This window comes from Podarcis bocagei (assembly GCF_964188305.1).
Source record: "Podarcis bocagei genome assembly, chromosome: 12".
NCBI classification, from domain to species: domain Eukaryota; kingdom Metazoa; phylum Chordata; class Lepidosauria; order Squamata; family Lacertidae; genus Podarcis; species Podarcis bocagei.
This window is the reverse complement of record NC_138137.1, coordinates 33150906-33178568: the sequence shown is the minus strand read 5'-3', so window position 1 is coordinate 33178568 and position 27663 is coordinate 33150906. Positions and strand designations below refer to the sequence as shown.

At 44.5% G+C, this 27663-nt stretch overlaps 1 protein-coding gene and 1 long non-coding RNA gene across 6 annotated transcripts; one reads left to right on the top strand and one right to left on the bottom strand.

Moving 5' to 3' along the window:
- Positions 1 to 38: 38 nt before the first annotated feature.
- Positions 39 to 27663, top strand: ASB4 (ankyrin repeat and SOCS box containing 4). 5 transcript variants are annotated; one of them, XM_081164769.1, is made up of 7 exons: positions 39 to 156; positions 7709 to 7968; positions 15046 to 15228; positions 19155 to 19454; positions 23930 to 24420; positions 26067 to 26183; positions 27038 to 27663. In XM_081164769.1, exons 3-7 carry the CDS (start codon positions 15051 to 15053, stop codon positions 27224 to 27226), a joined length of 1275 nt encoding a protein of 424 aa, XP_081020895.1. In that variant the 5' UTR covers positions 39 to 156; positions 7709 to 7968; positions 15046 to 15050; the 3' UTR covers positions 27227 to 27663. The 5 variants fall into 5 exon arrangements, with proteins under 5 accessions (XP_081020895.1, XP_081020896.1, XP_081020893.1 ...); XM_081164770.1 differs by lacking the exon at positions 39 to 156 and adding an exon at positions 6942 to 7306; XM_081164767.1 differs by lacking the exons at positions 39 to 156; positions 7709 to 7968 and having other exon boundaries at positions 14418 to 15228.
- On the bottom strand, positions 15079 to 17934 carry LOC308570242. Its single transcript, XR_014001027.1, has 3 exons — positions 17797 to 17934; positions 15850 to 15886; positions 15079 to 15217 (listed from the first exon to the last, which is right to left on the bottom strand). It is a non-coding gene; the product is annotated as an uncharacterized lncRNA (long non-coding RNA).

Below are 27663 nucleotides of genomic sequence, written 5' to 3'. Positions count from 1 at the left end.
AGCGGGGCCAAGGAGGCGGAGGGAACGCGGCGCGTGGGAGCGAATGCTGGGCGAGCGCAGAGAGCGAGACTGTACCATGGAAGAAGCGCCGCGCAGCCTTGTCGCCAAGAGTTCGGCGGGGACGTGCTGCTTCCCCGCCCTTTCTGTGAGGCCGAGGTGGTCTAAAGGCCTCCAGGTTTGGCTGGACTTCAGCTCCCTTCAGCCCCACCCAGCCTGGCTGCTGGTCAGAGAGGGTGGACCACAGGCTCCCCAACCCTGATTTATGTATTTTTATTCCTCTCTTCCAAACTTAGCATCATAAAAAGACTGCCTTATACAGTGGTACCTCGGGTTAAGAACTTAATTCGTTCTGGAGGCCCGTTCTTAACCTGAGGTATATAATAATAATAATAATAATAATAATAATAATAATAATAATAATAATTAATAATTTATTATTTATACCCCGCCCATCTGGCTGGGTTTCCCCAGCCACTCTGGGCGGCTTCCAAAAGAATATTAAAATACTATGATACATCAAACATTAAAAGCTTCCCTAAACAGGGCTGCCTTCAGATGTCTTCTAAAAGTCTGGTAGTTGTTGTTCTCTTTGACATCTGGTGGGAGGGCGTTCCACAGGGCGGGCGCCACTACCGAGAAGGCCCTCTGCCTGGTTCCCTGTAGCTTTGCTTCTCTCAATGAGGGAACCGCCAGAAGGCCCTCGGCGCTGGACCTCAGCGTCCGGGCAGAATGATGGGGGTGGAGACGCTCCTTCAGATATACTGGACCAAGGCCGTTTAGGGCTTTAAAGGTCAGCACCAACACTTTGAATTGTGCTCGGAAACGTACTGGGAGCCAATGTAGGTCTTTCAAGACTGGTGTTATATGGTCTCGGCGGCCGTTCCCAGTCACCAGTCTGGCTGCTGCATTCTGGATTAATTGTAGTTTCCGAGTCACCTTCAAAGGTAGCCCCACGTAGAGCGCATTGCAGTAGTCCAAGCGGGAGATAACCAGAGCATGCACCACTCTGGCAAGGCAGTCCGCGGGCAGATAGGGTCTCAGCCTACATACCAGATGGAGCTGGTAAACAGCTGCCCTGGACACGGATTTAACCTGTGCCTCCATGGACAGCTGTGAGTCCAAAATGACTCCCAGGCTGTGCACCTGGTCCTTCAGGGGCACGGTTACCCCATTCAGGACCAGGGAATCCCCCACACCTGCCCGCCTCCTGTCCCCCAGAAACAGTACTTCTGTCTTGTCAGGATTCAATCTCAATCTGTTTGCCGCCATCCATCCTCCAACCGCCTCCAGACACTCACACAGGATCTTCACTGCCTTTACTGGTTCTGATTTAAAAGAAAGGTAGAGCTGGGTATCATCTGCATACTGATGAACACCCAGCCCAAACCCCCTGATGATCTCTCCCAGCGGCTGCATATAGATGTTGAAAAGCATGGGGGAGAGGACAGAACCCTGAGGCACCCCACAAGTGAGAGCCCAGGGGTCTGAACACTCATCCCCCACCACCACTTTCTGAACACGGCCCAGGAGGAAGGAGCAGAACCACTGTATGACAGTGCCCCCAGCTCCCAGCCCCTCAAGACGGTCCAGAAGGATGTTATGGTCGATGGTATCAAACGCCGCTGAGAGATCCAGCAGAACTAGGAAACAGCTCTCACCTTTGTCCCTAGCCCGCCGGAGATCATCAACCAGTGCAACCAAGGCAGTTTCAGTCCCGTGATGAGGCCTGAATCCCGATTGGAAGGGATCCAAATGGTCCGCTTCTTCCAGGCGTGCCTGGAGTTGTTCAGCAACCACTCGCTCAATCACCTTGCCCAAGAAGGTACCACTTTAGCTAATGGAGCCTCCCGCTGCTGCCACCACATGATTTCTGTTCTCATCCTGAAGCATAGTTCTTAACCTGAGGTACTATTTCTGGGTTAGCAGAGTCTGTAACCTGAAGTGTCTGTAACCGGAAGCATCTGTAACCCGAGGTACCACTGTACTGAGTCAGACCATTGGTCCACATTAAGGTAAAAGGTAAAAAATCCCTGAAGTCCAGTCAAAGGTGACTATGGGGTGTGGCGCTCATCTCGCTTTTAGGCCGATGGAGCCGGCGTTTGTCCACAGACAGCTTTCCAACTCATGTGGCCAGCATGACTAAACCACTACTGACACAGCAGAACACCATGATGGAAGACAGAGCACACGGAAACGCCGTTTACCTTCCCGCCAGAGCGGTACCTATTTATCTACTCGTGCTGGTAGGCTTTCAAACTGCTAGGTTGGCAGAAGCTGGGACAGAGCAACGGGAGCTTACTCCATCACGGGGATTCGAACCACTGACCTTCCGATCAGCAAGCCCAAGAGGCTCAGTGGTTTAGACCACAGCGCCACCCGTGCTCCTGGTCCACATTAAGCTCAGTAGCATCTGCACAGATTCCAGGGTCTTAGGCAAAAGTATCACCCAGTCCTACTTGGAGCCATCTGTATGCTCCGTCACTGAGCTATGGACCTTAAACTCTGCATGCCATGGACCACTTGGTAAAATTGCCAAGGACCACATCATTGGTTGTAGCAATTGCAGTGCATGACATTAGATGTCATATAGTTTTTGCATTTCAGACTACAGTGCAATGCAATATAATGTGCTTCTCCACCCCGTTCAAATCTCTTCCTCCCACTTGTCATGTGTGCTCCATCCTGGAGAGGCCACATGCTCTTGCTTTCCACAGAGATGCGGTCTGGGAGCCATGCTGGCACATGGTGGCTTGCAGCATCTCCTGCCACACGTACCCTTGCAATAACCTTGAAACAGGCAATCTTTTGCAACTGAGCCATGATTTAAACCCAGCTCTTCTGTAGTTAAACTATAAAACTTGCTCCCACAAGAGGCAGCGATGGCCGCCAACTTGCATGGCTTTAAAAGGGATTGGACAAATTAATGATGGATAAAGCTCTTGGTGACCACTAGCCGTGTTGGCCGTGGTCTGCCAATAATGTTTCTGAAGGCCAGTGCTGGAAACTCCTGGAGGGAAGAGTGCTCTTGTGCGTAGGCTCGCAGGTTTCCCGCAGATATCCGTGTGGCCAGCGTGAAGACAGGATTTTGGACTAAATGGGCCACTGGCCTGATCCAGGAGGCACTTGTTATGTTCTTCCCAGAGCCATCTTTCCCATTGGGCTTACTGGCGTGTTGCGCCAGGGCACCGGCCTCTCAGGGGCACCCCAGTGAGTGGGGGAGCTGCACAGCTTTGCCGTTGCTGGCGGCCTCCCCTTTCCCTGCACGCCCATCAGCTGTGCCGTGTCAGCCATATGGCTGGCAGGCGTGCAGCTTGCCTCCCAAGCCTCCACCTTCCCAAGCCTCCATCGGAGGAGAGCGATCCCCATAGAGGCTTAGGATGGAAGCTGCACCCCGCCAACTATATGGAGGAGAGCGATCCCTGCAGAGGCTAGGGGAAAGGTTGACAACTCTGGGAAACTGGGTGGGGCGCCGGAGGGATCTTTGCACCACAGTGCTGGATATGCTTAAGACAGCCCTGGTTCTTCCTGTTCTAAATCCCACACTCTTACTCATTTCACTTTATTGATTATTTTGTCAGGCTGCAATTGGCAGATTGTAGTGAAATAGGATCACAGTGTTTTGCAACATATCTTCTCAGGAGTTCATAAACGTTCGTGACACCAATTTGCTGCATACAGGGTTTCTCCAAAGAATCTTGGTAACTGGAGTTTACCCTTTCACAGAGCTACAATTCCCAGGTGTCGTTGAGGGGAAATCATGTGCACAGTGTTAGGTGTACAGTGGTACCTCAGGTTACATACGCTTCAGGTTGCAGACTCCGCTAACCCAGAAATAGTGCTTCAGGTTAGGAACTTTGCTTCAGGATGAGAACAGAAATCATGCTTCGGCAGTGCAGCAGCAGCAGGAGGCCCCATTAGCTAAAGTGGTGCTTCAGGTTAAGAACAGTTTCAGATTAAGTACGGACCTCCGGAATGAATTAAGTACTTAACCTGAGGTACCACTGTATGATATACTTTGCACTCACATCCTCGACATGTTAGGCAGTGTGTAGGGAGAAGTATTCAATGATATTATGAACTTGCAGTCTAAATTGGTTTTCATGTCATCTGCTGCTTTGTGAAATCATAGAATCATAGAAACACCATCAGAGCACTCCTGACATATGGTTGTCAAGCCTCTGCTTAAAGACCTCCAAAGTAGGAGACTCCACCACACTCCTTGGCAGCAAATTCCACTGTCGAACAGCTCTTACTGTCAGGAAGTTCTTCCTAATGTTTAGGTGGAATCTTCTTTCTTGTAGTTTGGATCCATTGCTCCGTGTCCGCTTCTCTGGAGCAGCAGAAAACAACCTTTCTCCCTCCTCTATGTGACATCCTTTTATATATTTGAACATGGCTATCATATCACCCCTTAACCTCCTCTTCTCCAGGCTAAACATGCCCAGCTCCCTTAGCCGTTCCTCATAAGGCATCATTTCCAGGCCTTTGACCATTTTGGTTGCCCTCCTCTGGACACGTTCCAGTTTGTCAGTGTCCTTCTTGAATTGTGGTGCCCAGAACTGGACACAGTACTCCAGGTGTGGTCTGACCAGAGCAGAATACAGTGGCACTATTACTTCCCTTGATCTAGATGCTATACTCCTATTGATGCAGCCCAGAATTGCATTGGCTTTTTTAGCTGCCGCGTCACACTGTTGGCTCATGTCAAGTTTGTGGTCAACCAAGACTCCTAGATCCTTTTCACATGTACTGCTCTCAAGCCAAGTGTCACCCATCTTGTATTTGTGCCTCTCATTTTTTTTGCCCAAGTGCAATACTTTACATTTCTCCCTGTTAAAATTCATCTTGTTTGTTTTTGCCCAGTTCTCTAATCTGTCAAGGTCGTTTTGAAGTGTGATCCTGTCCTCTGGGGTGTTAGCCACCCCTCCCAGTTTGGTGTCATCTGCAAATTTGATCAGGATGCCCTTGAGTCCATCATCCAAGTCATTGATAAAGATGTTGAATAAGACCGGGCCCAAGACAGAACCCTGTGGCACCCCACTAGTCACTCTTCTCCAGGATGAAGAGGAACCATTGATGAGCACCCTTTGGGTTCGGTCAGTCAGACAGTTAGAAATCCACTGAGTGGTAGCATAGTCAAGACCGCATTTTACCAGCTTCTTTACAAGAATATCATGGGGCACCTTGTCAAATGCCTTGCTGAAATCAAGGTAGGCTACATCCACTGCGTTCCCTTCATCTACCAGGCTTGTAATTCTGTCAAAAAACGAGATCAGGTTAGTCTGACATGACTTATTTTTCAGAAATCCATGCTGACTATTGGTGATCACAGCATTCCTTTCTAGGTGCTCACAGACTGTTTGCTTAATGATCTGCTCCAGAATCTTCCCTGCTATTGAATCAAGGCCTTGGTAATTTTATTTCTACAAGGAAAGATACCTGGACTTTCAGAAAGACATCATATATACCAGGCACCCCCAAACTCGGCCCTCCAGATGTTTTAGGACTACAATTCACATAATCCCTGACTACTGGTCCTCTTAGCTAGGGATAATGGGAGTTGTAGTCCCAAAACATCTGGAGGGCTGAGTTTGGGGATGTCTGATATATACTAATAGTGAGCTTATTCTACAAGTGCCTACCCTTAGTGTAACTAAAATGGCACTGTCCATACACAAGGGAGAGGTGTCAGGAGGCTCGAGGTGGGGCGACCCATGATTTTCTGGTGTACAAAAAGATATTTGGTGAGGGGAACAAAGGGAGCTAAAAATCCCCAAACAGCTCAGTGAGCAATAAGCATGCTCAGTGGGCACAGAATACTGCTTGGCTCTTCTGCAGGGAGTGAAGGAATGGAATGGAATAGCCCATGAAAGGGCATGGCTGGCTGACTAGAAGCAGTCCACATTGCAATATTTCGTTGCAGGTCCCCAAACTTGAACTAAACCTCACCCTTTATTCCAGGACTCTGTTGCAGCTCATGTTGTCAAGTAGTCCAGAAGCCTGGTCAGGTCGGCTTCTGTTTCCTTAACAGGATTTTGATTTGACAAAATCAGGAGATGGAGCTTCCTATACCACACACAAGTCAGAGGTTCTTACCCTTGCATCTCCCCATCCAGATAATCAAGAGGCATTTGTACAGTTCAGGGATGCATTCCAGCCAGACCAGATTTGCATCTCCTGAGCAAGACTAATGCTCTGCATTAGTAGATATGAGATCAGACTTTTTTATGTTGTGGAGTTAAACAAATATTAAAGTACACCTGTTGTTTCTACTGCAATCTGGAAAATCTGGTGGTTTTGTTTGGGGCATTTTTTTGTGATGGGTTGTATTTTAATGCCTGTTTGAAATCTTTCTTGTCATTTAAACTGCAAGAATGATATATCACCTCGGATCAGTGATCACATTGTTGTCATTTCAGGTGGCTCTCAGGTTTGGATGTGTGCTACCATGACCTTACCATGGCATTGAGACGTTTAGCCCCACCCCTGTGCTTTCTCCTGAGACCCCATCTCTACACAAACAGCACTGCCCAGACTTAGTCGTGAATTTCATCGGTATAGAATGCCATGATTTTCTATTTATATCGCATGGCACTTCATTCTCTCCTCTGCCTTTTGATTTTTAAACCCCACCCACCCTGCCAAACAAGGAAGGTGCCAGGATCGTGCTGTAAATTTCAGTGACAAATCTACAAGCCGTGTGACCATTTCTCTGGCTATTCAGTCATGCTATGAACAGGCTATCCAGACTCTAGCAAAATTCTGGGCTAATAAATGCCTGGGTTTTTATGGTGCATATATAGTCTGCAGACATGGCTTTTGGTGCCACAGCTAAAGCAGCATCCCATTCTACCAAGGTAGAATACGCTCAGACTGTATTGTATGAATCAGACTGTACTTTGCACTTTATTACCCTTTGACTCCACTGTTGACATTCCCTGCACACACACCTTTTTGGGTCAGCGGGAGAAGACTGGGAAGAGGAGGGGTCGGAAGCTGAAGAGGTACTTAGTGAGCTGCCAGAGTCCGTGGCAGAGAGAAGTGCAGAAGCCGAAGCTGGCGAGTGGGAGGAGTGGCCAAGAGGCACAGAAGAATCTGGTGAAGAGTCACTGGTGTCTCTTCTGCTGTGTGAAAAGCTCCCCTTACCCCATCTCCCAGAACCAGAAGAGGGCTGAAACAGGCAGAGCAGTGACAGACTTTATGGAAGCATAGCCTCCAATTGCTTGAAAACACCCCTGTGGAGAGGAAGGGACTTAGATGGTTGTGGGAAGGCAGGGACTTTCAGTCTTGGCAACTGATTGTTGGGGTAAGATCTACCAGGGATGAGCTGCTGTGTTCATTTGGTCTGACACTAAGACAAGCTTATAAAGAGTTAACTCCTACTTTCAACAGTGTGATTTACTGCCGGCTCACTCTGACATCTAATCCACCAAACCTACAATAACTTGTTTAGTCTTTAAGGAGCCCCTAGACGTGGTTATCTTTTGCCACATACATAAAACGAACCTTTTTCTTATCAATTTTTAGTAAAATCACTATTTCTCCCCAGCCCTCTTATATTTAGGATTGTGGTGCTGACTGTGTTCTTTACATTGTTGTTGGTTTATTTTTAACGGGACACAAAATCCTGATTGTAAGGAATTGTTCCAAACCTGTCAATGTCACCAACAGTTCAGGTAACCTTTATTTATTCTTCTACTCAACCTAGAGACCAACTATTGGGTGGAAAGATTCTCAGTGACTACGAACAAAGGGAGGAAAACCTCTTCACAATGCAAAGCCAAGAGGGCAATGAGAAAATTACATCTGTATTTCCACAGAAGACCCTGAAAATGCAGTGACTCATCACTATGGCAACTGAGCCTAAAACATCCTCCCCCCCCCCCCCGGAAAGCTGTTTGAAGTATATGAGTATGTGAAGGAACATCATCTTTATGGTGGCTTTTTGATATTCAAAAGGAAACTCAGGTAAGAATCAGAAGATGAGCCAGAGAAATGCAATTTCTTCAGGTAGCTGTGATTGGTCTTTAGGGGTTTAGTTACTATTTACAGTCCTTCACCTTACCTTGCTTGGATTTCTTTTTTTAATGCACTATATATTCATCATTTACAAGAGAGCAAACACAACCTCTGACCGCAATTCTAGTTTAACTACATGTTAAAATTCCTTTTACTGAGGATAAGATTTGCTCTTAGAATCATAGAATCATAGAATCATAGAGTTGGAAGAGACCACCAGGGCCATCGAGTCCAACCCCCTGCCAAGCAGGAAACACCATCAGAGCACTCCTGACATATGGTTGTCAAGCCTCTGCTTAAAGACCTCCAAAGTAGGAGACTCCACCACACTCCTTGGCAGCAAATTCCACTGTCGAACAGCTCTTACTGTCAGGAAGTTCTTCCTAATGTTTAGGTGGAATCTTCTTTCTTGTAGTTTGGATCCATTGCTCCGTGTCCGCTTCTCTGGAGCAGCAGAAAACAACCTTTCTCCCTCCTCTATGTGACATCCTTTTATATATTTGAACATGGCTATCATATCACCCCTTAACCTCCTCTTCTCCAGGCTAAACATGCCCAGCTCCCTTAGCCGTTCCTCATAAGGCATCGTTTCCAGGCCTTTGACCATTTTGGTTGCCCTCCTCTGGACACGTTCCAGTTTCTCAGTGTCCTTCTTGAATTGTGGTGCCCAGAACTGGACACAGTACTCCAGGTGTGGTCTGACCAGAGCAGAATACAGTGGCACTATTACTTCCCTTGATCTAGATGCTATACTCCTATTGATGCAGCCCAGAATTGCATTGGCTTTTTTAGCTGCCGCGTCACACTGTTGGCTCATGTCAAGTTTGTGGTCAACCAAGACTCCTAGATCCTTTTCACATGTACTGCTCTCAAGCCAAGTGTCACCCATCTTGTATTTGTGCCTCTCATTTTTTTTGCCCAAGTGCAATACTTTACATTTCTCCCTGTTAAAATTCATCTTGTTTGTTTTTGCCCAGTTCTCTAATCTGTCAAGGTCGTTTTGAAGTGTGATCCTGTCCTCTGGGGTGTTAGCCACCCCTCCCAGTTTGGTGTCATCTGCAAATTTGATCAGGATGCCCTTGAGTCCATCATCCAAGTCATTGATAAAGATGTTGAATAAGACTGGGCCCAAGACAGAACCCTGTGGCACCCCACTAGTCACTCTTCTCCAGGATGAAGAGGAACCATTGATGAGCACCCTTTGGGTTCGGTCAGTCAGCCAGTTACAAATCCACTGAGTGGTAGCATAGTCAAGACCGCATTTTACCAGCTTCTTTACAAGAATATCATGGGGCACCTTGTCAAATGCCTTGCTGAAATCAAGGTAGGCTACATCCACTGCGTTCCCTTCATCTACCAGGCTTGTAATTCTGTCAAAAAACGAGATCAGGTTAGTCTGACATGACTTATTTTTCAGAAATCCATGCTGACTATTGGTGATCACAGCATTCCTTTCTAGGTGCTCACAGACTGTTTGCTTAATGATCTGCTCCAGAATCTTCCCTGGTATTGATGTCAGACTGACTGGGCGGTAATTATTTGGGTCCTCTCTTTTCCCCTTTTTGAAAATAGGGACAACATTTGCCCTCCTCCAGTCTGCCGGGACTTCGCCTGTTCTCCAGGAATTCTCAAAGATGACTGTCAGTGGTTCTGAGATCACATCTGCCAGTTCTTTTAATACTCTTGGATGCAGTTCATCTGGCCCTGGAGACTTGAATACATCTAAACTAGCCAAATATTCTTGTACTATCTCCTTAGTTATTCTGGGCTGTGTTTCCTTTGCTGAATCATTTGCTCCAAATTCTTCAGGTCGGGCATTGTTTTCTTTATCGGAGAAGACTGAGGCAAAGAAGGAATTGAGGAGTTCAGCCCTTTCTGTGTCCCCTGTTTGCATTTCACCATCTTCTCCTCTGAGTGACCCAACTGTTTCTTTGTTCTTCCTTTTGCTACGAACATACCCATAAAAGCCTTTTTTGTTGCTTTTAACCTCTCTAGCAAGCCTGAGTTCATTCTGTGCTTTAGCTTTTCTGACTTTGTGTCTACACGTGCTGGCTATTTGTTTGAATTCCTCTTTGGTGGTTTCCCCCCTTTTCCATTTTTTGTACACATCCTTTTTTAATCTTAATTCAGTTAAAAGTTCTTTTGATAGCCACCCTGGCTTCTTTAGGCACTTTCCATGTTTCCGTCTCATTGGTATTGCCTGACGTTGTGCTTTTACTATCTCCCTCTTAACAAACTCCCAGCCATCATGAACTCCCTTTCCTTTTAGTATTGCTGTCCATGGGATCTCACCCAGCACTTCCCTAAGTTTTATGAAGTCGGCTTTCTTAAAGTCAAGAAATTGAGTCCTAGTATGCTTGGCTGCTCCTTTCCGCTGTATAGTAAACTTCAGAAGAGCATGATCACTCGCGCCTAATGATCCTTCCACATCTACCCCACTAACTAGGTCATCAACATTGGTTAGGACCAGATCTAAAATGGCTGTTCCTCTTGTTGCTTCTCCCACTTTCTGGACAATGAAGTTGTCTGCAAGGCCAGTGAGGAATCTGTTTGACCTTATGCTCTTGGCTGAGTTTGACGTCCAACAAATATCTGGGTAATTGAAGTCCCCCATTACTACTATCTCCCTTCCTTTTGCATGCTTGGCCATCTGTTCCAGGAAGGCATCATCTATGTCCTCCGTTTGGCTTGGGGATCTATAGTAAATTCCCACAATGAGGTCTCTGTTATTCTTCTCTCCCTTAATTTTGACCCAAATGCTCTCACTTTGGCTTTGAGGTTCTAAATCTTGGATCTCTTCACAGGTATACACATCCCTGACATATAACGCCACTCCTCCTCCTTTCTTGTCTGGTCTGTTTCTCTGAAATAGATTGTATCCCCCCATTATTACATTCCAATCGTGGGACTTATCCCACCAGGTTTCAGTGATGCCTATTATGTCATATTTAGTTTGCTGTACCAAGAGCTCAAGCTCATCTTGTTTATTTCCCATGCTTTGTGCATTAGTGTACAGACATTGAAGTCCATTGATCATTCCCCCGTGTCTCTTATTTAAGGATCTTTTCCTCCCACCACTAGGTCCGCGTGCTGTTTGCTCCATTTGGTCTATGACATTTGGATGATCATCTTCATTAATTGATAGACTCCTACCTTCAGGAGCACTGTCTCCCTCCCCCACATTAGTCAGTTTAAAGCCCGACTGATGAGGTTTCTGAGATTTTGGCAAAAACATTTCTCCCAACCGTTGTGAGGTGCAGCCCATCACTTGCCAGAAGTCCATCTTCAAGAAACTGCAGTCCGTGATCTAAGAATCCAAACCGTTCCTGTTTACACCATTTGCGAAGCCAGCTGTTCACTTCCACTATTTTCCCCTCTCTTCCTGGGCCACGTCGTTCAACTGGGAGGACAGACGAGATGACAATTTGTGCATTTAGTTGCTTCAATTTCCTGCCGAGAGCCTCGTAGTCTCTTTTGATCTTCTGGAGGCTATTGCTTGCAGTGTCATTGGTTCCCACATGAACCAAGAGGAAGGGGTATTTGTCAGTGGGTTTTATGATTCCTTGCAGTCGTTCAGTTACATCTTGGATCTTAGCCCCGGGGAGACAACACACTTCCCGAGACATCTTGTCAGGCCCACAGATCACTGCTTCTGTTCCCCTCAGTAGGGAATCCCCTATTACCACTACACGCCTCCTCTTGGGTTTGGTCGGGGTTCTACCGTGAGCTGTCCGTTCCAAGGTCGCCTGCACATTCCCTGAGGACTGACTTTGCTGCTCGTCTTCATATACCTGATCGACTGTAATGAGGGAGAGATCCTCAAATGGAGTCTGCTCTTCGTCTTCCATGCTAGGGGAGAGGACCTCAAAGCGATTGTGTATTTCTAAACAATCAGAGTGAACCCTGGGCCTCCTACTTCTCTGAGTCACGTTTCTCCATATATCTGGCTCCTGTGTTGGTGAACTATCCTCCTTCTCAGGGGAGTCCCCTGTCTCCTCCTTGGTGGGGACGGTGTGCTCTGTTGCTTCCAAGAAGAGCTCCAGCTCTCTAATTCTTTGGAGCGTAGCTACACGTTCCTCCAGTTGCTGGACTTTGTCTTTTAAGAGGGCAATCAACATGCAATTGCTGCAGGTAAAGCTGCCTGCAACCTTTGGCAAGATGGCAAACATTTCGCAGGAATCGCAGGCGACTGCAGCTGTTCCCTCCCCTTCCATCTTGAGATCGTGTTGTTGGGGGTGGCTACAGAGGTCCTCCATCATAAAAAGCTTGAAGACAGGACAAATAACTTCCCCCACAAAAAAACCTAGGTCTCCCCCAACAAACGTTTGAGACTAGCTCCCCTAAATCTAAAAGATGGGTATAACTGCGCGCGCCACTAGGCGCGCGCCGCTGCCCTGCAAACTCTGATAAGCTCCTCCCACAGCTAATCCCCTGCCTCAACAGAAACCCTGCCCCCTCTGACCTTTACACAGGGAAAACAGCTAATCAGCCACAAAGAAACACATACACAAGAAAAACCTTTTTGCTCCTTCTTCAACTACTGCCCTGCAAATTCTGATAAGCTCCTCCCACAGCTAATCCCCTGCCTCAACAGAAACCCTGCCCCCTCTGACCTTTACACAGGGAAAACAGCTAATCAGCCACAAAGAAACACACACACACACACACACAAGAAAACCCTTTTTGCTCCTTCTTCAACTACTGCCCTGCAAACTCTCTTGTGCTGGATCTGAGAACAGATTATCCTCTCATACAATATTGATTAAGAAATGTTTGTCCACATTTAAATTGCTATTTTTTTAGCATGTGGTATTAAAAAAAAATCACCAGTGGGTGGCGTTTGGCTAAGTCTTGTTTAAAAGGAAGCTAGGCCACTTTCCCCCCTCAACTCGGATTGAAGCTGGGGTGGGGAACTCATCAAAATGAGGACTTTTTATTTTTCTTTAAAAAAATGCAAACTGATGTGGAAATGTGGAGAATTGAATTTAAGACTGGAAAAAAGTAAGAAGCTCAGAAAAATTGAAATTGACATTCAGATTCCTGCATTGCAGGAGATTTGACTAGATGACTGAAATATACTCGGAGTCGAGTGTGAATTTCATGCTCTTTATTCAGCTCATAGTAGCAATGAATGAAACTTTCCCCAAAATGTCTAGCTATATATACATTATTTACACAATGGGCCCCACGTGATTGGCTAATTCTGGGCTGCTCCTGTAGGCCAATCAGGTTGTGGATTCACCTCCTCCAGAAGCCTGATTGGCTGCTCCTTCAGGCCAATCAGGTCGCTGATTCACTTCCAATTGGAGCTGGATTGGGTGGCTCCTGCGGACCAATCAGACTGCTGCATTCTAGATCCTATTGTTCTAGGATTCAGCTCAGTACATAACAATGACCCTCACGGTCCCTTCCAACTCTCTGATTCCATGATTTCCATTTCCCCTGTTTAGTTTAAGAAATACAACTCTGTACCAAACAGAAATGGAATTGCTGTAAACTCTGCATCACACACACTCACACTCACCCCCCCCCCCATTTCTACGTAACTTCAGAGGGATCAAAAGCTACTGGCTTGATTTTTCAAAAATGCTGCATGGATGGGCCCAAGCAGTAGCATTAACAAGCCTAGAGCAGTTGCTAGAAACTGCCTAGCTTGGCACTTGGAGGGGGCTCCGTGAGGGTTAATAATAGTTTAGAGAACATTATTCCCATTGCTTTATTCTCATTGGGTGCCAGCCTGGTCAGGACAGAGTAAGTGGCTCTACATCCATGACTTTAGCCTCTTGCTCACATTTTCATATGCAGTGAAGGTGCCTTCCTGTTCATAACATTCTGTGACGAGAATACCACAGGGCTAGGGATTTTGCAGATGGGGCACCTGCGCTGCAATCTTATACACACTTACCTGAGAGTAAGCACCACTTAACGGGATTTACTTCTGAGTAGACACACCTAGGATTGTGTTGCTGGTCCTCCAAATCATGATTTAGATAGGCAGCAGTAGACGACATCCCATTTTAAAGAGGAATTTAGGTGTTTGTGTACATATGGGTTTTTAAAAAACAAGTTGATATAATATGTAAGTTTTTGCTCATAGTGTATCATAACTCTCTCCTGTATGTCCCATGTGTAAATATCTCTCTGTGTGTGGATAGATAAGTAGATAAATAGTACTACTTCGCCGTTTATATACAACTTTGCATATACAGTGGTACCTTGGTTCTCAAACTTAATCCATTCCAGAAGGCCGTTTCAAAACCAAAGTGTTTCAAAACCAAGGTGTGCTTTCCCATAGAAAGTAATGCAAAATGGATTAATCTGTTCCAAAATGGATTAATCTGCTGAACGGGGTTCCACACAGTCACAAAAACAAAATAAAAAGAGCTGCACAAACACAAAATAAATAGCAAAAACAGACAGACCTCAGTGTAACACTCACAACAGAGCACTCTCGGCTTCCAAAAAAAGTTTGCAGACTGGAACACTTACTTCCAGGTTTACAGTGTTTGGGTTCCAAGTTGTTCGAGAACCAAGGTACCACTGTATTACCTTGGTTAACCTTACCCCAACCCTGCTAATATTGCAGGCTAAAAAAACTGAGGCTCCAGTGCGGAGGAGTTGAGTGTCAATAATCCTCAGTGGCAAAGCAAGTCTTGTCAGGTTTCTAAGAATGAACATGCCTACTGCTTTTGTTGAGAAATGGTGCCAGCTTTAAGAACCTTCTTACATATTTGCAAAGGATAAAGTTTTGATGAATGAGCCAATAGTATGGACTAATCCTTTGAGCAGATTTCTCTATACCAGCATCATAGATCTGCCTGAGTTCCCCTTGACAGAATTCAGCATGTAGTGAGCAGTTGATATTTCCTTTATATAAATAGAACAGGCAGGTCAGCATTACTTGGTGTTTAAAATTATCTTGGCTTTGCTACACCCTAGAGAAATTAGAACACCCTTTTATGCAGACTTATAAACATACGCATTTGGCCATTGAAAACAAACGGGAATATAATAACGCCCACGCAGAGAACATGACAGAAGCAATGACACGGGCTGAAATTGCTAAGCGACTGAAGAAAGATTTTTTGAAGGCTTTGCAGGCAAACGACTACAGAACTCTGGAGGAGTTTTTGAATCAGAAGCAGATAGATGTGGACACAGTGTTTGAAGTGGAAGATGAGAACCTGGTTCTGGCCTCCTACAAACAAGGTAAAAAGAAGTGGTGACACCAGGATTTAAAGCTTGTGCAGTTAAGGAAACAAATTAACTGTTTGTAGTTTAAGGGTGTTTGCACCTTGAAGGTATTACTGCATTATCTAACCTTCTGGATCAGATCTCACTTAACCAGTAAGTTTGGTATAGAGTTTCCTTTTCAGGTTGAGGACTGCAGGCCAGTGCAGAGGAGGAAGACAGAAGAAACAGCGGGGGGCCAGAAATGTTACAAGGCAGGCCCCAAGTTATCAAGTGTACCAATGTATTTGCAGCAGGTGGCGCTGTGGTCTAAACCACAGAGCCTAGGCTTGCCGATCGGAAGGTCGGCGGTTTGAATCTCCGCAACAGTATGAGTTCCCATTGCTCGGTCCCTGCTCCTGCCAACCTAGCAGTTCGAAAGCAAGTCATGCAAATGTCAGCTCCCTCGGCCAGTAAAGTGAGATGAGCACCACAACCCCAGAGTCGATTGTGACTGGACTTAACTGTCAGGAGTCCTTTACCTTTTTGCACCCAGAGGTTAGAGCTGAGTACTGTAATTCCAGTGCTTTTTTTCTGGCAGTACTCAATGGTACGCAGTACCAGCACCTCCCCCCCCCCCCAATCTTGTGATTTACTTACTGTAGCAACTTCATGGTGTGTACTGGCACTTTTTTTCCTAGAAAAAAGAAGAAGAACTGAGTAAGGACCGTGTTTTCAACGTAGGCAGCACCCAGATATGATGCATATTTAACCCTTGAATGTAAATCATTGATTTAACTGCCCACATATCTTTGCAATATATCTGAAATTAGGATTAAGATTAAATGCATTAGCTACATGTGAACCATCCAAGAGGCTGTTTCCTTGCCCATCCCTCATTTCATTGCCCCCTGCATGCTTTGGTCTGACAGGGCCCAAATCATCAGCAGATATGTGTCAGGTCACATTTAGGATAGCTTAGTCACAGTAAATTCTGGTAGGAATAGAAGGTGACACTTGCAGGTTGATGCACCCTGTGTAGCAGTCACCACAAAGAGAAGAGGCTGCACCCACACTCTGAGACCTTAAAAGTATCTGTACACCACATTTGTAGGTGTATCAAATTTGCTCAGCCTCCTGCCCCAGCTTGACCCTCCAAGCCACTTTTTAAGCTCCCAAGCTTTCTAAGCTTTTAAGTATAGCAAAACAAACTTACTGCATTTCTTTGCCAACAAAAAAGGGAAAAGAAGCAAAAGCAGTCCTATATACTGGTGAGAGAAAAAACAGGTTTCCAACAAGAACTGAACACTTGATAGCAATCGTTTTATTTATCATGTGGTAATCTGATTCAGCTATTGTTTGATTATCTAAGCATGTGAAACTTTTCTTCAGTTGTGTAGCTGAAAGCGAAACCTGACAATTACATAGTAGTTAAAGGGGAAAGTATGCAAGAAAGCAGTAGAATAATATCAGTATTTAAAAATGTAACTTGGAGGCTGCAGTCTTAACCATATCTACCAAGAAGTGAGTCCTTTTAAATTCAGTGGTGTTTCCTCTCAGGTTAGTGGGGTTCAGATAGCAGCCTAACACCCTCGACTTGAAGACCATAAGTAGCTTTTGAGGAAACATGGATAGGAATTCACTGCAAGTTGGACGTGATGGAAGCTGGAGTCCACCCAAAAGCCGCAGGTTACCCTTCCCAGATGTAAGACAACTGAAAACAAATCTTGATCTGCCTACACAAGTTTTGAATCTTCGTTCTGCGTAAAATGAGTGTCTGTGAGTAGGGATTCAAAGAGTCCCTTGCACGAGCAATAAACACTTTAGCTAACAGATGGGGTGTCCATTTTCTCTCTCCAGCCCCCAGTTCCATATCCTTCCCGTTCCAGAGGGTCATTCGGCCCCCAGCTTTTCATGGGGTACAAGGGACTGCAGCTGGGAGGGAAGCCTCTCTGTGCTAGTGGAAATCAATTCAAAGTTCTCTGGATCCTGGTTGCTATGGACAAAGGGGAACGTCACACTGTGGTGTCATCAGGACAGGACCTTGAGGCAGAAGCCTGCGCTTCCATTCATCAAACTGAGCAAGAGCCCTGCTCCCCAAATGCAGCAGGCCCGGATTACCACATTTTGAAGTGAAGTAATGCCCCATGCCACCCAAAGCAGGTGTGGCAAACTTGCAGCCCAGCAGATGTTGCTGAAGACAACCTGTGTTGTTACACCTGCATCATCCCTGGCCGTTGGCCATGATCGCTAGGGCTGATGGGAATTCTACTTCAGCACTGAGAGGCCCAAAGGTTCATTTGAAAACATTTGCAGGATTGATTTAAAATATTTTGTTAGCTGATGATTTGATACCTATTTATAAATATTAGAAGTAAGTCTTTTAAGTATGGAGATAAGGTAAACAGGGTGATTGAGAAATGCGAAGATAAAAGTGATTACATATGAAAGTCAGGGAGGGGATACGGGAGGAATTCAAAGCTCAATTTGAGCAAAGATATATGTGATGAAGAAATGTTATTTGGTTATTATAACGGAAAAAACAAAATTTAATAAACATTATATGAAAAAATAAATAAAAAAGAGAGGCCCAAAGGTTCCCCACACCTGACTTAAAGAGAGAGCACAAGGCCATTTAGTTTGTCTCTAAAGTTTCCCGACACTGTCAAACATTTCAAATGAACTGGAGAGGAAAGCAGCCATGATGTCAATCCACTCCTTGAATGTAAGGTGTGACAGTTGCAGTGTGGAATTCAGTTACATGGATGTGTGAACCACACTGCCCCAGTCTGGGTACAATTGGAAGAAGGAGGAAGTTCTGGAATTTGAAGATTAGCTTATTGGCAGGAGAGAATGATGTTGAACCTATTAACATTCTGGGATGAAGCCATGCAGCTCTGCTGGGATGAGGCCCAAGAGATTCAGTGGAGGAAAGGCAAGGGGAGGATAGGTATTTTCTCAGGGCTGTTTGTGTAGTTTAACACTTTCTAGTCTGCAGTTCCTTCAGACAGGTGGATTGTGGACCCTTCAAAGCAGAGACTTCTACCCTCCTTTCTCAACATATAAATATGCAAAAAAAAATCCAGAAATAAGGAATGGTAAAAATTCTTAAATGAATAAAGAACCTCAACATTCATTAAGTTCAGAAACCTCATTGGGGCAATGCTGCCATGAAGCAGGGTGAAGTGGCCTAACTTGCCCTGGGCTGAGTGGGGTAATAGATGAAGGCAGGAATTTGATACAGCAAGACTTCTTAAATCAGGGAATGGGGCACCTGTGGCCTTCCAGATATCACCCCAAGCAACAGGGCCACTGGTGAGTGATGATGGGAGTGGTAGTCCAGTGACATCATTCCTGGGCCTAGTAAGAGGTGACGAGGAGACACAATTTGGATTTTGCTTCAGGTAGCAAAGTGCCTTGGGCTGGCAATGCATTTTGGTCAAGCAATCTTTTGCACGCTGGAGTCCCAATGTGTGAATGAATCAAATCTCTACATCTGGAATGTTTTACTCCATCTGAAAGAAGAAATCTGACAAAAGTGCCCAATTATTTATGAATGTTTAGTTAAAATGCATTTTGGTCAAGCAATCTTTTGCACGCTGGAGTCCCAATGTGTGAATGAATCAAATCTCTACATCTGGAATGTTTTACTCCATCTGAAAGAAGAAATCTGATAAAAGTGCCCAATTATTTATGAATGTTTAGTTAAAATGAATGAGGAGTTCTGTATTTGCAGAAGATACGTGTGTGCAGCTGAGCATGCATGGTTCCTAGGGTCCTAGTCTCCACTACTTTATGTGCCATTTCAACCCCCTCCCCATTCAAGTCATATGCCATGGCAGTTTTAAACCTACCTACCAGAGCCCAATATTTCTATTAACTGTTTACTGATTACTGATTGGGAATGATGCTTTTGAAAGGGTCATCATGTACTTACCTACTTGTGCATTTTTTAAAAAAACCAGGATATTGGCTGCCTAGCTATAAACTGCAACATTCGTGGGCCACTGGGCTACACTTATCTGTTTTGTACGGCCACCTGGAGAGCCTGAGGGTCCTGCTGAAGCACAAAGCGACAATCAACTGCCGGCCCAATGGCAAAGCAGCAATCCACATAGCATGCGAAGTGGGCAACCTGGATTGCATCAAGATACTTTGCAGCCACGGAGCGAAAACCAACTGCTATTCGCTGAGCGGTCTGGCGCCACTGCATTTCTGTACGACAAAGCTGTCCATCCCTTGCGCACAGCAGTTAATCTGGAGAGGTAAGTCCAATTGCAGGCCATCAGCACTGTAGCCCTTTGGAGTGCAGAGGAGAGAATGACATGGGTTAGCCCTCCACATGGTGGTGGTGGTGGGGAAGTCATTACCACTAGAAAGCTAGCATGCCAGGGATGAATTTTGCTTTCTTTCTCCCTGTTAAGTTAGCTGTCAAATATAGGAGATTTCTACAGAGCAGCCAATTCAAATAAAGCTGGGAGCCCTGCACGGGCAGCCACAAATGGTATATTTCTTTGACATGGTTTTATGCACATTTTAATCTTTACTAAAATATAGTGACACTTTGTCTTCAAATATCTAAAGACATACAGAAGAGAGGTAAGGCTTGAGCTCCTTTTGCATTATCCTTATAAAATACTATCATGCCACTTTTAACAGTCATGGCATCCCTCCCCCCCCAAAAAAAAAATATCCTGGGAACTTTCACTTGTTAAGGGGGCTGAGAATTGTTAGGAGTCCCTTGTTCCCTAAGATGCGCATTATTACATTTAGTAAAAGGCTATATTAATAGTGTCATGTTTATCCCACATGATTCCAATAACGTTGACAGCAGGACTAAGATTGCTGCCATGAGGAATTGTGGGAAAGTCCAAGGGGCACCTTAAAAATGCGTTGTGAGCTGAAGTGCTACATTCTGAGTGTGACCTACTTTCAGTACGGAATGTAGAGCCAGTACACATCCTAAAACAATCTGGAACTACCTTGAAAGGAGAGATAACAATAACACTGGACTCTTCAGCTGCAAATGAAATGGAAGGGAACATTTAAGTAAACCTTTACATTAGTGTCACTGGATTTTATTTTATTTTAAAAAATATCTTAGTCAATGAATCATATAATTTTAGTTGCTTGATCAATCTAAACTTGCAGTTTCACCAGTTCTGGTCTCCCTTCACTTCTTTGTTGTAGCCTTGTTGTGTTTTTAAGCATTGTTGCAAATGAAACTTCCAACAGCAAATGGAGAAAAACAATAGTTCTGAGACAAGAAACGTACTTTTCTTTGTTCTTGAACTACTGGGATTTGCAACAAATTGTTGCAGTGTGGCTTGATTTTATTCAGCCGCTCCATTCCATCTCCCCGCAAAAGTCAGTCCATATTGCGTGGACAGGCGGAGTCCCCAGATCCCGAGCGGTCCCCCCCGCCATGTGGAATAACGACTCAAGACAACGTGCTATGGGATTAAATTGGCCACAACTTTATTAAATTTCAAATGTGGGTAGACCTTGGCTCAGGCATTGGGCGTTCTCCCTCCCCAGTCCCCAGCCGGGGACCTAGGGAGCATCAGGGTTATCCAGTGTGTGTGGGGCGGATGGGCCGGCTCTGGAGAACATATGTTCAAGCAGAGATAGCCACCCCCGTTACGCCGCTGCAGCAGGGGAGAGCAATGACGACCTTTCAGCGTATGGTCAAAGCCTCCCTTCAGAAACCCCTTTAACGGGGAACCCTGGTATCGCCGCCACAAAGAGGAAGATGGACTAAAGGATTCCGCCCAAGGCCTGATACCGCCAAAGTTGTGATGTTTTGCTACGGGAAAGGCGAAACCTGCCAATGCAGGGAAATTCCTTTCCGGCCCTTTAACAGCGACCTTAACGTAGCAGCACCCACATACCTGTGAAGAAAAGTTAACCTGCAAAACCTGTGAAGAAAAGTTAACCTGCAAAATAAGACATTAACTGAGGGTGGGAGAAGCTCTGGAGCCAAATGAGGATTCCCAGGTAAGATCCTCCCTCTATTGTGTGGGCAGGTAATCCCTCCCCTACCTGGCCTGGTCTCCTTGGCAACGCTTCCCCCAGGTGGGATTGGACAACTGACTGAGGTAGGCGGAGACCTCCAGGTATCCCACCTGAGGGAAGGCAAACCAAGCCTATGCTGATGGGGCCGCTCTAGATCCAGGGGCTGCGCGCGTCCACGCAAAGGGTGCCCCCCTGTTTTAAGCGTGGAGCGGTCATTCCATTGTCACTGAGCAAGCTCAGTCTTCATTGGGCTATTTTGGTGTGTCTCCTCCCACTTATGGATCCTTCCTTCTTCTGCATGGGTGCTACGTAAGCAACAACATGCCCCATCTGAACTTCTGGGGGGGGCGCGCGACACCTTTTAAGATGATTTAAAGTTGTTTTAATGGATTAAAACCAGCTGTGCTTTAAATGCACAAATGGTGAAAAGTTGTTGTTTAGATTTTTAAAAAGCATGTGGAAACTTCTGCATGAAATCAGTAGGCGGCATATTTAAAAGACAGAGAAACCCTTCATATCAGGGAGGGTCAATTTCTGTATTCTTGAGAGTTGTCCTGTTCTCCAAGTAGAGCAGTGGTTGTAGGACCAGGAAGTATGTGCTAGTGATGATGATGATGATAACACCTATACCACCCTTTATTTGAGAATCACAGGGCAGTTTACAACATAAAACAGCAAAATTATACTATTACTGCTAGTAGTAGGGATACTGCTAGTAGTAGGGATAGTTAGATTTAGATAGCTGCTCACCAGTAAATATTCCCATGGTAGCAAACCATTGTTAAAGCACTGTTAATACTGACAAAAATCAAAAATAAAAGTTCACAAGCTGGGGATAGCTGAGTTGGTAGAGTATGAGACTCACAGGGCTGTGGGTTTAAGCCCCACGTTGGGCAAACGATTCCTGCATCGCAGGGGGTTGGGCTAGATGACCCTCATGGTCCCTCCCAGCTCTACAATTCCATGACTTTATGATTCTAAGACACTCACACACCTTCCACTGCACCAGAGACAACATAAAAAACTCACTGACACATGGGGTGCATATACTAATTGTCCACTAGATGGGGATGTTGTTTCAAGTGAAATATATATATGTGGAGACTTAAGCAAGCCTCAGAAGGTTGCTTTGAGTTTGACAAGATTTCTAGAAAATAACACGCAGTCCATGATTGTGCATGTGGCGTCTAGCTGTGTATATTCAGCAAAAGATGTGCAGGTGTGATTGCAGCACATGAAAACTTACATTTGGGCCAGGCTACTTGATATTTACAGGTGCGTTTACATGTAAAAGACTTGAGCAGGATGACCATGTGTCATTTATTGGAAGGTCCAAGTCAGGTTTAAAGATAATGAACCCCAAAAAGGGGGAGTAGGAGGGGCCCTGAAGTTGCCCATCAACAGGTAGCAGCATCTGGACAACAGTCAGAGAAAAAAAATTCAGTCTTTCCCACTATGGTGAGATGCATTCCTGTCTAAATTACAGTAATCATTCCTAAATTTGCATCTATATGTATACATTAACATTGGCCTAGGGTAAAGTATATGTATTAACATATAATGCTTAGCATATGTGGATTTTTTTTTATCCCAATTGGCATCTGTACTGGATTTGAAACTGGTGTTTTTAAAAAGATACAGTAATTGTTTTTAACCGGGTTTTGGTTTTTTACACATGCAACTGCTTTACATACATTTTTATTGCATCATAAAATTGCCTCAAGTTGTATCACTGAAGGAGATTGCATAAAATGTCCATATTATTTATTGATTTAATTTATCAAAAAGGTATCCTCTTTTTTTCTTGGAGAGTGGACAGGCAAGCAGGTAGATGCATTCCCTCTTTGAGAGTGATACGTTATATGGCCCCCTTCTAGACCAGAATCACAAATTTAGAAATATTTTTTGTTATAAGAGTGCTTAAGGTTGTGCCAAACCCATCTTTCCAACTTCCTCAGTTAGTGATGGTGGGGGTGGGAAGGCATTCAAACACGCAATCTTCCTCATTTGTTTTGAGGCAGACAATCCTAAAAGCACAACATAAAGGGGGAGGGAATATTTCTAATTGTGTCTTTATGTAGGAAGTTGATTTATCCATTTTAATAAACTGAAAAGGTTCTCGCAATTAATTAGGCTGCATAGTTAAACAAATAATAATAATCCATGCACGTACTCATAGAAAAACTGTAGATTGGAAGCCCCATCATAAAAGAGGTATATTTTAAATCTTTTCTGTTGGAAAGCAAGGAATGCCGTGCCCAAGATTATCCCTGCTTGCAACACATGGCTGCATCATCTAAAATCAGGGGAAGTTTGTTTCTCGCATTTCAACAAATGCAAATACATGCAAATGAAACTAGCTGATTAATTAATTGATTAAAACTCGTGCAATTAATTAACATTTCTATAGTCAGGTGGCAGTCGTGGGGGGGGGAACATTTGCCCCAGTAAAAATTGCTGTTATTTATTTCATACAGCTCAGCACGTATATACCATATTTTTCCATGTATAAGACTAGGTTTCCCCCCTAAAAAATAATGTCCAAAATTTGGGGGCGTCTTATACACAAGTGCCATCTCCCCCCCCCCATTTTCTTAAATGGAGTCCCCCAAAATACAGGTCGTCTTATACATTATAGATCGAAAAATATGGTATGTGTCTTTAACATGGAAAAAGAAATAGAAAACCCCTTTCCAATGTTCTCTCTCTCTTTTCCTTTAAACAGGCGCAGACGTGAATATAAGGACTAACAACCAAGAGGAGGAAACTCCCCTCCACACTGTTGCTCGTTATGGTATCCCTGAAATGGTGGGCTTTTATGTAGAACAAGGAGCTGCGGTTGATTGTCGAAATGCCCACAGAGAAACACCTCTGGCCTGTGCGGTCTATTGGGCCCTCAATGGCAAGGAACAGACATACAGCACAGATCACCACCTGATCTGTAGGATGCTGATCGACTATAAAGCCGACGTCAATTCACGAGACGAGGATTTCCGAACGCCTCTCCACAAGGCTGCTTGGAACTGTGACCGCGTTCTGTTGGACATGCTACTCGAGGCAGGAGCTGAGGCCAACTTCATGGATGACAACGGATGCGGCCCTTTGCAATACGTCCTGAAAGTGACAGGTGTGCGACCGAGTGCCCAGCCAGAATTCTGCTTCCAGCTGCTTCTCAATTATGGAGCTGCCAGGATATATCCTCCACAATTCCATAAGGTGAAAGCTTGTGTCTATGCATCTGTTTAGATCAGAGATGAGAAACTGCGTGAATGGAAGTTTGTGCTCTTCCACCTTTCAGATAGATTGTAAACATGTCCTAATTCAGTTTGGGGGATTGGCTGGTTTCTCAACACCAGGCCTTGCAGGTGCCCTTAATGTTTTGCAAAAATGCTCTTGCATGTCTTTCGCGAGGCTTTTCGCCATCTGGGTCTTGTAAAACCCAGATCACAGGTCAATGCTTTTCCTTTCTAAATTTGATTACATGCTTTCTTTCTTTCTTTCTTTCTTTCTTTCTTTCTTTCTTTCTTTCTTTCTTTCTTTCTTTCTTTCACATTAATCTCCATGCTAGAAAAAAGCAGAAGGAATTGCTTTTATATATTTTTACCTTGAACATAGGCACGGGGAAGCTGTGACAGATGGGGGTTAACATGAGAATTAAAAAAAAAAAATCTACATGAAATGCATGCAGGTAATTCTAACATGATGAGATGAGCGCCTCTAAAACCTCTGTTTAATACGAATAGAGTCAGGATGTCAAAGTTCCAACCACTGCATATACTTTAATGGCAGAAATAGTATGCCCCCGGGTCACTTCTTCCAGCGCTGCTCTCCTAAACTACTCTGGAAAAGATGTCTTGAGGACTGTAGGCAGCAGTTATTTTCTTATGGAAAGTAATTATTCCTCGCATGTGGTGAAAAAATTATTTGGTGCTTCATGTTTTTCAACTGCTAGCTTGCTTTGCCACCCTGGATCTGGCTTCAAGTTAATAACCATCCATTCATCTGCGAAAGCATAGAATTGTAGCGTTGGAAGGAACCCAGAGGGTCAATTGGCCCAACTCGCTGCAATGCAAGAATCTCAGCATACAGCAGCAGTACAGAACCTCAAGCCTGGAAGCCAAATGCGAATCACTTATCTGGTCCATGGCACTCTTGCCAGAACATGCCCCCTTCCTTCGCTGGTTCCCTTAAGCTTAGAATGGTTCCCCACCCCTGCCATAGAACTCTTCTTCACAGCCATGAAGACTAGAAGTTGCTTTAAAAAGCAAAAAAAGAAAGCTGAATTTCCTTAAGGTGTTGGATTTTCACATCAGTATACTGTAGTTACATGGCAATCGGTGGGTGGATGGAATTGGCACAGCCTTAGAGTAACACCCACTGTATGCCTCTAGGTGTATTAGTCTGTTACAGCAAAACTAGGCAGAAGCAAACGATGATTATTTCAAGGTGTTGAGTATAGCTGGGACTGATTCTTGTAGGGATTGCCAATTAACAGGGTGGTATTCAGTGCTAATCCTACTCAGAGTGCACTCATTGAAGACAGCAGACATGACTAAGGATTGCAGTCAACAAAGCCCTGCACAGAACATACCTATGGAAATCAATGAACCTGCATTAGTAATAATTATTAACTCCAACAGGCCAATAACATTGAATGCCACCCCAGCTTGGGTTCATTAACTGAGCAAGTCTATTCTGAGTAGGACTTAGTTGACTATTCTTACTGCTCTGTACTGGAGAAGAGAAGGAAAGTGATATTGCTCAGTGAAGAAGAAGGGCAAAAGCTTTAAAGAAGAAGAAGGGGGGCAAAACAGTTTGTGGAGATCAGCAAAAGCCAAACAGGTGGTGTCTGTTTCTCTTAGCAGGTTTTGCAGGCCTGTTGCTCTTATCCCAGAGCAGTTGAGGTTATTGTGAATACATATGAACACATCAAGTCCACAGCAAAATGGAGAGCAGCTATACCTGATGATGTCTTTGAGGTAAACACTTAATGATTTCTTGAGTTGCTGATTAAAAAAACACACAGGTAACGTCTGTGTATTAGCACTTTAATCTGGTTCCATGTGAAAATGAACGTTTAGTAGGAAATGAAAGTTGGAGAACTCTGGATAGTCAGGGATCACCAGCAACATCTGAAGGACACCCACTTGGCTGCCTCTGGTTTAAACTGTAGTTATTGAACAAGCCTGGATCATAATATACAGTTGATCCTATTCAGTATCATGTCCAAAAAAGGCTATTTCATTGAGTGACAGCTTCAGAACATTGCTCTGACTTGGCCAGCTCTGTCCTGCTCAGTTAGGAGACATCAAATTGCATGGGAGGAATGTGATATCTAGAGCAATTTTCAATTGTTCTTTTAGCTGAAGTTACGCAGGGGGTGGGGTGCATAGAAAGATACGGTCTCACTTATTAGGTTATTAGGCTGCTATTCAAATAGGTCAGAGCTGGCCCTACCATTGGACATAGTGAGCCACCTGCCTTAAGGTAGCAGATGCTGGGGAATGGTGGCAATGTGCATGTGTTGGAGACCAGAAATATTTGTGCCTGCTGCCCTTAAGGTGGAGGGTTCTGCCATGTCTCCAGTGCTGAAATAAAACTGAACTGCCAGTCCAAATGGAATGGGGAGGTGGGTGTGGGTGTCTTGACTCAGGCGGCAAAATGTCTTGTGCAAGCCCTAAACAGAATGTCTTGTGCAAGCCCTAATGGCAAGAGACTGCATTGAGCACAGAGAAGGTAATGACACATCTTCTCCATATTTTTCTTGGAAATAGATTTTCCATAGAGAGAAAGATATTGACCACATTATTTATGCATTATTTTGCTTTTGCAGATGTATAATGAATTCTACGAATCTCTGTTTGAGGTATGTGATAACACACCAAGATCGCTCAAGCATCTAGCCAGATGTGCTATTCGAAGAATATTGTTCGATCGATGCCACAAAGGAATCCCTTTACTTTTCATTCCAGCGACACTGAAGAATTATTTGCTCTTAGAACCAGAAGGAATATTGTACTGAGTTTGTCCAGCAGCCCAATTCTGTAAAACTGGGGTTCACTTGCATGGTAGAAGTTAAAATCCAAGGGTTCCGTGATATCACCCAGAACGAAAGGTCATGGTCAATTTGTATACAAAGACTCATTTTACATCTGTGGATTACACTAAGTTCTTGAATTTGCTGCAACCTGAACACAAGCCTATTTCATAATCCATTTCACTCCCAGCTTGTGTTAAAAAGAATATACATGGAACTCTGGAAAAGAATTAGGTCAGCTTTTCCATCTGCTTTCAAATCTAAATAATGACTGAGCTATGCATATCACTGCTTTGAAAAGACTAGCTTTCAGTGACCCATACAAAACAAATATCAAAAAGACTCATGCGCTAAATTAAAAGACCATGTTTTTATTTGAACCTTTAGAATTCGATATACTAATAAACAACCACATTCTCTGA

Coding starts and splice junctions, on each gene's coding strand:
- ASB4 (XM_081164767.1), top strand. CDS start 14,979: ATGCAGACTTATAAACATACGCATTTGGCCATTGAAAACAAACGGGAA. Junction 24,421..26,066: donor ATCCTCCACAATTCCATAAG/GTGAAAGCTTGT, acceptor TGTTTCTCTTAG/CAGGTTTTGCAGGCCTGTTG. Junction 26,184..27,037: donor TACCTGATGATGTCTTTGAG/GTAAACACTTAA, acceptor TTGCTTTTGCAG/ATGTATAATGAATTCTACGA.